At 46.0% G+C, this 11,696-nt stretch overlaps 1 protein-coding gene across 1 annotated transcript in view; it reads left to right on the forward strand.

Annotated features, from left to right (window-relative positions):
- LOC120045916 (inactive phospholipase D5-like) overlaps nt 1-10,028 on the forward strand; it is a 75,295-nt gene extending 65,267 nt beyond the window's left edge. The window contains exons 4-10 of the mRNA XM_038990842.1: nt 53-161; nt 6,587-6,711; nt 7,619-7,816; nt 8,760-8,896; nt 9,083-9,248; nt 9,464-9,554; nt 9,754-10,028. Coding sequence (XP_038846770.1) covers nt 53-161; nt 6,587-6,711; nt 7,619-7,816; nt 8,760-8,896; nt 9,083-9,248; nt 9,464-9,554; nt 9,754-10,028 — 1,101 coding nt within the window. The remainder of the gene's footprint in view (nt 1-52; nt 162-6,586; nt 6,712-7,618; nt 7,817-8,759; nt 8,897-9,082; nt 9,249-9,463; nt 9,555-9,753) is intronic.
- The last annotated feature ends 1,668 nt before the right edge of the window (nt 10,029-11,696 follow it).

Here is an 11,696-nt window from a genome sequence, read left to right on the forward strand (position 1 = left end):
ACCAGAATGTGATGACCTATGATGATGCTATTGATTGTGTTCTTGCTTACAGGGTCAGGCTTTGCTGCAAAGACTGCAGGGGCTGAAGAAGAAGGGAGTCAATTTGAAGATAGCTAGTGGAATGATCGACTCTGTAGAGCTCAAGAGCCTCTCTCGTCTGAGTGAGTCATGATGTAACCCACAACAACAGAGTTACAGCTACATTTACTTTCCATATACAGTACCAGTCAAAAGTTTGGACAAACCAACTCATTCCAGGATTTTTCTTTATTTTTACTATTTTCTTAATTCGTTTGAGCCAATCAGTTGTGTTGTGACAAGGTAGGGGTGGTATGCAGAAGATAGCCCTATTTGGTAAGAGACCAAGTCCATATTATGGCAAGAACAGCTCAAATAAGCAAAGATAAATGTGCAGTCGCAAAAACCATCAAGCGCTATGATGAAACTTGCTCTCATGAGGCCCGCCACAGGAAAGGAAGACCCAGAGTTACCTCTACTGCAGAGGATAAGTTCATTAGAGTTACCAACCTCAGAAAGTGCAGCCCAAATAAATGCTTCAGGCTGTGTAAAGGCTTTTCGACCAAGAAGGAGAGTGATGGAGTGCTGCATCAGATGACCTGGCCTCCACAATCACCCAACCTCAACTCAATTGAGATGGTTTTGGATGAGTTGGACCGCAGCATGAAGGAAAAGCAGCCAACAAGTGCTCAGCATATGTGGGAACTCCTTCAAGACTGTTGGAAAAGCATTCCATGTGAAGCTGGTTGAAAGATTCCCAAGAGTGTGCAAAGCTGTTATCAAGGCAAAGGGTGGCTACATGGTGGCTACAATATATTTGGATTTGTTTTACACTTTTTTGGTTACTACATGATTCAAATGTGTTATTTCATAGTTTTGATGTCTTCACTATTATTCTACAATGTAGAAAATAGTAAAAAATAAAGAAAAACACTTGAATGAGTAGGTGTGTCCAAACTTTTAACTGGTACTGTATATTGCCACTTTTTATAGAAAATACTGTGTTATGCTGGTGAATGAGGACCCAAAAGCGACGTAATAGAAACAGAGTCTTTATTCCAGTCTTAAACAAACAATGATTCTCCTGGATATTATCAAAGGTAAATCCAAAACAGGAAACTGAAATCCTCTCGTCAGAAGAGAGGAACGACTGGAGACGCGACCACAGACTGCAGGTCGCTTCAGGAAGGCACAGGCCGTAGCTGACATAGACACCTGCTCACACGCAGCATCTGAAGAAGGCAAAAACACGACAGGGCGGAACAAGGACACAGAACAGCAAACATCAAACAAGAATCCGACAAGGACAGAAGCGGAAGACAGAGGGAGAAATAGGGACTCTAATCAGAGGGTAAAATAGGGGACAGGTGTGAAAGAGTAAATGAGGTAGTTAGGAGAATGGGAAACAGCTGGGAGCAGGAACGGAACGATAGAGAGAGAGAGCGAGAGAGGGAGAGAGGGAGGGGGAGAGAGAGGGATAGAAAGAGGGAAAGAACCTAATAAGACCAGCAGAGGGAAGCACAGGGACAAGACATGATGATCAATGACAAAACATGACAGTACCCCCCCACTCACCGAGCGCCTCCTGGCGCACTCGAGGAGGAACCCTGGCGGCAACGGAGGAAATCATCAATCAACGAACGGTCCAGCACGTCCCGAGATGGAACCCAACTCCTCTCCTCAGGACCGTAACCCTCCCAATCCACTAAGTACTGGTGACCACGTCCCCGAGAACGCATGTCCATGATCTTCCGTACCTTGTAAATAGGTGCGCCCTCGACAAGGACGGGGGGGGGGGAGGGAAGACGAACGGGGGCGCGAAGAAAAGGCTTGACACAGGAGACATGGAAGACAGGGTGGACGCGACGAAGATGTCGCGGAAGAAGCAGTCGCACAGCGACAGGATTGACGACCTGAGAGACACGGAACGGACCAATGAACCGCGGAGTCAACTTGCGAGAAGCTGTCGTAAGGGGAAGGTTACGAGTGGAAAGCCACACTCTCTGACCGCGACAATACCTAGGGCTCTTAATCCTACGTTTGTTGGCGGCTCTCACAGTCTGCGCCCTGTAACGGCAAAGTGCAGACCTGACCCTCCTCCAGGTGCGCTCACAACGTTGGACAAAAGCCTGAGCGGAGGGAACGCTGGACTCGGCGAGCTGGGACGAGAACAGAGGAGGCTGGTACCCAAGACTACTCTGAAACGGAGATAGCCCGGTAGCAGACGAAGGAAGCGAGTTGTGAGCGTATTCTGCCCAGGGGAGCTGTTCTGCCCAAGACGCAGGGTTTCGAAAAGAAAGGCTGCGTAATATGCGACCAATCGACTGATTGGCCCTTTCTGCTTGACCGTTAGACTGGGGATGAAACCCGGAAGAGAGACTGACGGAAGCACCAATCAAACGACAGAACTCCCTCCAAAACTGTGACGTGAATTGCGGGCCTCTGTCTGAAACGGCGTCTAACGGGAGGCCATGAATTCTGAACACATTCTCAATGATGATTTGTGCCGTCTCCTTAGCGGAAGGAAGCTTAGCGAGGGGAATGAAATGTGCCGCCTTAGAGAACCTATCGACAACCGTAAGAATCACAGTCTTCCCCGCAGACGAAGGCAGACCGGTAATAAAGTCTAAGGCGATGTGAGACCATGGTCGAGAAGGAATGGGAAGCGGTCTGAGACGACCGGCAGGAGGAGAGTTACCTGACTTAGTCTGCGCGCAGTCCGAACAAGCATCCACGAAACGGCGCGTGTCACGCTCCTGAGTAGGCCACCAAAACCGCTGGCGAATAGAAGCAAGCGTACCCCGAACGCCGGGGTGGCCAGCTAACTTGGCAGAGTGAGCCCACTGAAGAACAGCCAGACGAGTAGAGACAGGAACGAACAGAAGGTTACTAGGACAAGCGCGCGGCGACGCAGTGTGAGTGAGTGCTTGCTTTACCTGTCTCTCAATTCCCCAGACAGTCAACCCGACAACACGCCCCTCAGGGAGAATCCCCTCGGGGTCGGTAGAAGCCACAGAAGAACTAAAGAGACGGGATAAGGCATCAGGCTTGGTGTTCTTATTTCCCGGGCGATAAGAAATCACGAACTCGAAACGAGCGAAAAACAACGCCCAACGAGCTTGACGTGCATTAAGTCGTTTGGCAGAACGGATGTACTCAAGGTTCTTATGGTCAGTCCAAACGACAAAAGGGACGGTCGCCCCCTCCAACCACTGTCGCCATTCGCCTAGGGCTAAGCGGATGGCGAGCAGTTCGCGGTTACCCACATCATAGTTGCGTTCCGATGGCGATAGGCGATGAGAAAAATAAGCGCAAGGATGGACCTTATCGTCAGACTGGAAGCGCTGGGACAGAATGGCTCCCACGCCCACCTCTGAAGCGTCAACCTCGACAATAAATTGTTTAGTGACGTCAGGAGTAACAAGGATAGGAGCGGATGTAAAACGCTTCTTGAGGAGATCAAAAGCTCCCTGGGCGGAACCGGACCACTTAAAGCACGTCTTGACAGAAGTCAGAGCTGTGAGAGGAGCAGCCACTTGACCGAAATTACGAATGAAACGCCGATAGAAATTAGCGAAACCGAGAAAGCGCTGCAACTCGACACGTGACTTAGGAACGGGCCAATCGCTGACAGCCTGGACCTTAGCGGGATCCATCTGAATGCCTTCAGCGGAAATAACAGAACCGAGAAATGTGACAGAGGAGACATGAAAGGCGCACTTCTCAGCCTTCACGTAGAGACAATTCTCTAAAAGGCGCTGGAGTACACGTCGAACGTGCTGAACATGAATCTCGAGTGACGGTGAAAAAATCAGGATATCGTCAAGGTAAACGAAAACAAAGATGTTCAGCATGTCTCTCAGTACATCATTAACTAATGCCTGAAAGACAGCTGGAGCATTAGCGAGACCGAACGGCAGAACCCGGTATTCAAAATGCCCTAACGGAGTGTTAAACGCCGTTTTCCACTCGTCCCCCTCTCTGATGCGCACGAGATGGTAAGCGTTACGAAGGTCCAACTTAGTAAAGAACCTGGCTCCCTGCAGAATCTCGAAGGCTGACGACATAAGGGGAAGCGGATAACGATTCTTAACCGTTATGTCATTCAACCCTCGATAATCCACGCAGGGGCGCAGAGTACCGTCCTTCTTCTTAACAAAAAAAAACCCCGCTCCGGCGGGAGAGGAAGAAGGCACCACGGTACCGGCGTCGAGAGAAACAGACAGATAATCCTCGAGAGCCTTACGTTCGGGAGCCGACAGAGAGTATAGTCTACCCCGAGGAGGAGTGGTCCCCGGAAGGAGATCAATACAACAATCATACGACCGGTGAGGAGGAAGAGAGTTGGCTCTGGACCGACTGAAGACCGTGCGCAGATCATGATATTCCTCCGGCACTCCTGTCAAATCACCAGGTTCCTCCTGAGAAGAGGGGACAGAAGAAACAGGAGGGATAGCAGACATTAAACACTTCACATGACAAGAAACGTTCCAGGATAGGATAGAATTACTAGACCAATTAATAGAAGGATTATGACATACTAGCCAGGGATGACCCAAAACAACAGGTGTAAAAGGTGAACGAAAAATCAAAAAGGAAATGGTCTCACTGTGGTTACCAGATACTGTGAGGGTTAAAGGTAGTGTCTCACATCTGATACTGGGGAGAAGACTACCATCTAAGGCGAACATGGGCGTGGGCTTCCCTAACTGTCTGAGAGGAATGTCATGTTTCCGAGCCCATGCTTCGTCCATAAAACAACCCTCAGCCCCAGAGTCTATCAAGGCACTGCAGGAAGCAGCCGAACCGGTCCAGCGTAGATGGACCGACAAGGTAGTACAGGATCTTGATGGAGAGACCTGAGTAGTAGCGCTCACCAGTAGCCCTCCGCTTACTGATGAGCTCTGGCCTTTTACTGGACATGACATGACAAAATGTCCAGCAGAACCGCAATAGAGGCAAAGGCGGTTGGTGATTCTCCGTTCCCTCTCCTTAGTCGAGATGCGAATACCTCCCAGCTGCATGGGCTCAGTCTCTGAGCCGGTGGGAGGAGATGGTTGAGATGCGGAGAGGGGGAACACCGTTAACGCGAGCTCTCTTCCACGAGCTCGGTGACGAAGATCTACCCGTCGTTCTATGCGGATGGCGAGTGCAATCAAAGAGTCCACGCTGGAAGGAACCTCCCGGGAGAGAATCTCATCCTTAACCTCAGCGTGGAGTCCCTCCAGAAAACGAGCGAGCAACGCCGGCTCGTTCCAGTCACTGGAGGCAGCAAGAGTGCGAAACTCTATAGAGTAATCCGTTATGGATCGATCACCTTGACATAGGGAAGCCAGGGCCCTGGAAGCCTCCTTCCCAAAAACTGAACGATCAAAAACCCGTATCATCTCCTCTTTAAAGTTCTGATAATCGTTAGAACACTCATCCCTTGCCTCCCAGATAGCTGTGCCCCACTCCCGAGCCCGACCAGTAAGGAGTGATATGACGTAAGCGATCCGAGCTCTCTCTCTTGAGTATGTGTTGGGCTGGAGAGAGAACACAATATCACACTGGGTGAGAAAGGAGCGACACTCAGTGGGTTGCCCAGAGTAACATGGTGGGTTATTAACCCTAGGTTCCGGAGACTCGGAAGACCAGGAAGTAGCTGGTGGCACGAGACGAAGACTCTGAAACTGTCCTGAGAGGTCGGAGACCTGAGCGGCCAGGGTCTCAACGGCATGACGAGCAGCAGACAATTCCTGCTCGTGTCTGCCGAGCATTGCTCCCTGGAACTCGACGGCAGTGTTGCGAGAATCCGTAGTCGCTGGGTCCATTCTTGGTCGGATTCTTCTGTTATGCTGGTGAATGAGGACCCAAAAGCGACGTAATAGAAACAGAGTCTTTATTCCAGTCTTAAACAAACAATGATTCTCCTGGATATTATCAAAGGTAAATCCAAAACAGGAAACTGAAATCCTCTCGTCAGAAGAGAGGAACGACTGGAGACGCGACCACAGACTGCAGGTCGCTTCAGGAAGGCACAGGCCGTAGCTGACATAGACACCTGCTCACACGCAGCATCTGAAGAAGGCAAAAACACGACAGGGCGGAACAAGGACACAGAACAGCAAACATCAAACAAGAATCCGACAAGGACAGAAGCGGAAGACAGAGGGAGAAATAGGGACTCTAATCAGAGGGTAAAATAGGGGACAGGTGTGAAAGAGTAAATGAGGTAGTTAGGAGAATGGGAAACAGCTGGGAGCAGGAACGGAACGATAGAGAGAGAGAGCGAGAGAGGGAGAGAGGGAGGGGGAGAGAGAGGGATAGAAAGAGGGAAAGAACCTAATAAGACCAGCAGAGGGAAGCACAGGGACAAGACATGATGATCAATGACAAAACATGACATACTGTGTATATCATTACTATTGGTAGTGGAAATTACTTTTATTGCAGCGCATTCATATAGTCTTGACACCTCGAGGAGGGACATTACATCATGACTCCCATCTTACACACAATACTAACATACATCAAATGTTGAGATTTCTATCTCTGTCGTTTTCTGTGTCTTTTCCCACCTGTGTAGGTGAGGTGCACTACATTAACATGACTGCCCTGACCAAAGGCTTCCTGCACTCTTCTTTCTGGGTGGTGGACAGGAAGCACATCTACATCGGCAGTGCCACCATGGACTGGCGATCACTGTCTACGGTATCTTAGTATATTCACTACATTATTTCACCTACTGTACCTGTGTATATTTCTGTAACATTTTTACCCAATTCAATGAGACCACCTATGAGGTCACCTCATCTTGACTATGTTCCATACCTTGATTACGTAAACCCTTTTACCAACCAATTGTGTACACAGAATCTGTTTGATTTTTAGTTCTGATATTTGACAGGTATGTTGAGGCGACTGTGTACAGTCATCTTCTCTGGTGATTTGTCCAATGAGTCAGCAATAAATATTTATTCAAACACTGCTATTTACCCTAGGAGAACAGCATACATTAATTGGCTCATTTTGCACAAACATACTGAATAGGAAACAAATGCAACCTTATAGTTGGCAGAAAACTGAATTAATTGAGTAGGGACAAAAAGGAAATGTGGACATTCTTTCATGTGCTGCTCAAAGCTGGAAAAGTACAACAGTTCATTAAAGTGTGACCCCATTCACTGTACCTAGCCTGCCTATCTTTAGTACTTCTCTGAAATAAACCCTTGCTTGAAAAGGGCATCACTTGAAAAACCCAGCTGTGAGAGGGGATAGGAGAGGCCTGGTGATTGGAAGTGCCTGGAGGACTATTTGCCTTGTCCAGGGCCAGAAGAGGGCAGGAGAGGATGGGGGGGGGGGGGGGGGGTCAGAGCTGAAGAGGCTAGAAGCACTGAGCTGTGGAGGGGAGACAAGAACAAGGGAGAAGGGTAAATGGAAGTGTGGGGAGTAGGAGATGGAAGGAGAGGACAGGGTGGGAATGGAAGTAAAGGAGAAAGGGGGAAGGAAGAAGAAGAGGAGATGGGTGGAGAAAGGGTAAAGTTGGGTGTGGGTGAAATTCCCGGGGGCACGTGCTAACATCTTACAACATCTGTGTTGTTGCTTTGTTGTCTCTTAGATGAAAGAACTGGGGATCATCATCTACAACTGTAGTTGTCTGGCACTGGACCTGCACAGGGTATTCAACCTCTACTGGCAGCTGCAGTATAAGGACTTTGTACCGTCCATCTGGTCCAAGAGGCTGAGTGCCCTGTGGAACAAAGATGAAAACCTCCCACTTCTCTTCAACAACACCAAGGCTGAGGTCTTTCTCTCTGTGAGTGACATTCTCACCCATGGCTTTATACTTAAGGCCAGGAGTTTGTCCTGACGATGTGACCTTATAACAAGGGCCTTGAGTTTTTCCATGTCTGGTTATATAGTCAGGGAAAAACTCATGCCGTTACTAATGTATCAATGTTTTTTTTATCACTCAGAGACAAGCTCATCTTTATATTCGATTAATTAATACCGTTCTGAGATTAGGAATTCTGTGTTTTTTTTCTTGCTAGCAATAAGAAATTGCCAATATTTATGGATACTATATGCCTAGCGAAGACCTTTCTTGGCTCCAACCTTTTCATTAGTCCTGATATGATGTAAATATTTGCAACGTCCTCCCACAGTTGTAATAACTTTCAAGAGAGGTGACGGTTAAGTGAAAAAAGTTATTTCTTATACAGCTCGCTATAACTCATCAGTTCGATTTTTTATGTATGCTGACTGGATGAAAGATGGCATTGCTTCCAACAGAAAACATGTGGTTGGCTCGCTATAAATGAGGCTTGCCCATCCCTTCATGTCGATTAACATTTCTGAAATGCAGAGGAAGCGTTAATCATTGGAGCTATTGATAACAATCCATGTGAACTGTGATCTGTCATTGTTCTCATCACACACACCCACATTCTGCTTACACGCAGAGAGGGGGGTGAGACATATCAATAAATAAATAAAATCGAGACAGGATCAGTTCTAGGGAGATACAAGTAGAGAGAAGGTAACGCTGCTGTTCGAATACTAATGACCTCTTTAGAAATCATAATTTTACTCTTAGAGAGGCTGTGACAAAGATATACTCCAAGAGGTGTGGTGATGATGATGACGACAATGACAATGATTGATTGCATCTACAGTATATAGCCCTGGCATTGACATGAGGGCTTCAGTTCTCTATTCTCCACTGATTTTAATAAGTGTCTGTTATCATTTTGCGGCAGAGCTCTCCAGATGTCTTCTGCCCTAAAGACAGGACCAGAGACCTCGACGCCATATCCTATGTGATCCAAAAGGCCAAGAGGTTCATCTATATATCCATTACAGACTACCTGCCTCTCACTAACAGGAATTCTCACAGGTGAGCAATCTTTAATACTGACAGCACCTGATAATCTTATTGTTAGCATTATATCACATGCCCATTTATACAACACAATGATAACTGATAGAATGAAACTGATAGGATGAAACTGTGTAACTGTGTGTATAATTACCAGTCATTACCAAGCAGATAAGTGTTTGTAACTCTTTGTTACCGGGACAGATACTGGTCAGGTATAGATGGGATGCTTCGGGAGGCCTTGATCCTGAGAAACATCAAAGTGCGTCTGTTAGTAAGCTGCTGGGAGCAGACACACCCCCTGACCTTTAACTTTGTGTGGTCCCTGAAGACCTTGTGTATGGAGCTCCCTAACTGTTCACTGGAGGCTGTGAGTGTGCACCTACAATACATTATTGGACACCACACACCTACATCCTCATTAACTGGATACAAATTGTATAACATCACTCATCATGCCTATGTTTTCAGGCACATCATACCTATATTATAATCTCTACAGTACCTGCAAACCTTATGTACTGTATATCATGTAAAACATATTCATCACTACTGCAAGCCAGTCCTTCTGTGTGTTTTGTGCAGAAGTTCTTCAGCACCAGGGAGCAGAGAGATGGCACGCTACAGGGAATCAACCATAACAGATTCATAGTGACAGACAGTGCTGTGTACATAGGCGAGTTTACTTCCATGAATTTCAGATGACTAATATGTATTTTTCGAATGAACGAATGATTGATTTGTTTATTCAATTATTGGTGTGTCACTGGTTGGTGGGTTGATTAGTTTGCTTGTGAGGTGGGTTGACTCTTTGGCTAGTATTTTTTCATCTATATTTCTGATTAATGCTTTGGCGGGTGTCTGTTGTCCCATAGGGAACTTTGACTGGGTGGGGAATGAGTTTATGTTCAACGCTGGAGCAGGCATGGTGATCAGTCAGGCAGAGGGGCTGAAGGAGAGGAACTCAACGTTGGTGGAACAGGTGAGGGCTGCGTTCCAGCGGGACTGGTATTCACGCCACACCATGAGCCTGCAGGCTAACAAGATCCCAGTCTGCAACAAGCACCAGCTCAACCAACTGGCACATCTCAAAATCACTCAACCACCAGAGAGCAGTGGGAGTCAGGAGAGTCCCAATGGCTCCTTCTGAATCCAAAGACATGTGGTGTGTTACAAGACTGTTTTATGCAGGCTTTAAGAGAAAAATAACTGTTTGAATGCTGAAATCGGATACAATTTACAACTTGTTTTTAGGTCATATTTGTTTTTCTATCAAGTCTGCTGTTTATTTCATCCTCTATGACTGTTTCTTACATAAGACATGGGCAGGGAACTGATGAAATTAATATATTTTCTATTGATTGCCAAACCTAAATATAGTTAATTGTTTAATCCATTTTACCAATAATGTCATAATTTATCACAACCCTTTAAAACCCTCTCTGACCAAAACACAGTTGGAGCAGCATGGACAGTAGTGTGGAGATACAGTATATCCTATACAAATCTATACTCCAAGGATGTTTACCTTGTGTCTTCAATATTCAAATCAAATCAAGTTTATTTTATATAGCCCCTCGTACATCAGCTAATATCTCGAAGTGCTGTACAGAAACCCAGCCTAAAACCCCAAACAGCAAGCAATGCAGGTGTAGAAGCACGGTAGCTAGGAAAAACTCCCTAGAAAGGCCAAAACCTAGGAAGAAACCTAGAGAGGAACCAGGCTATGAGGGGTGGCCAGTCCTCTTCTGGCTGTGCCGGGTGGAGATTATAACAGAACATGGCCAAGATGTTCAAATGTTCATAAATGACCAGCATGGTCAAATAATAATCAGGAGTAAATGTCAGTTGGCTTTTCATAGCCGATCATTAAGAGTATCTCTACCGCTCCTGCGGTCTCTAGAGAGTTGAAAACAGCAGGTCTGGGACAGGTAGCACGTCCGGTGGACAGGTCAGGGTTCCATAGCCGCAGGCAGAACAGCTGAAACTGGACCAGCAGTTTTAAAGTGCAGAATTCCTTCAGCCTCGACCAAATGAACAGGTGCCATTTGTCAGTTGGACAACAGCTGATCAAATGAACCGAATGGGAAAATAACAGACTACCAGAAACATGTCTTGATCTCATCTGACTCATAAGCTACTGACATCTTTCGGGTGTTTATTGTTGCAGAGTACAGACAATTATGCTCCATTGGCATCAATATATTTTGGTATTGCATCTAAAATCCTGTTTTGGTATCAACTAGAATGTATACTTGATTATGTTTAATATCACCATGCCAGGGGTTGATCTCGGAATCTTAACTACATTTCCAGGATTATGATACATTAACCAATTTTAATATTTAAAAAAAACTTTGCATATTTTATTCTATTCTGTATATTGTCTTTGTTGGAAACACTCAAAAGGGTAGAACTAGATATGTATTCAACTTTAAATAGAGCTTTAGGCCTCTTGTGTTGTTTTAACATGATCAAGAAATTGATCTATTACTGAATTTTTCATGAAATTTAAATTTCTGGAAAAAGGTGTCTTGCTTCCTTGATTATATTGGAAAGTATTGAAAACCATCACTACAGAAACAAAACTTCCCTGGGCTTTACTTAGTTTGTAAATGGATATGCTACCATACCACTGTCATATGCTGTCATATGATAAACAGAGATGCAGCAACAGAGGTCGATAGCACACTAACGTTGGAAGGTGCTGAGCTGCCATTTAAGGTCTAAGGTATTCGTTTGGTCAAGTTACAAGACTAGACAATGATTTTACCTAATGGAATATTGGAAATTGATTCCCACGGTCTTCATGGATAAT

This window comes from Salvelinus namaycush, chromosome 4 (assembly GCF_016432855.1).
Source record: "Salvelinus namaycush isolate Seneca chromosome 4, SaNama_1.0, whole genome shotgun sequence".
NCBI lineage: Eukaryota > Metazoa > Chordata > Actinopteri > Salmoniformes > Salmonidae > Salvelinus > Salvelinus namaycush.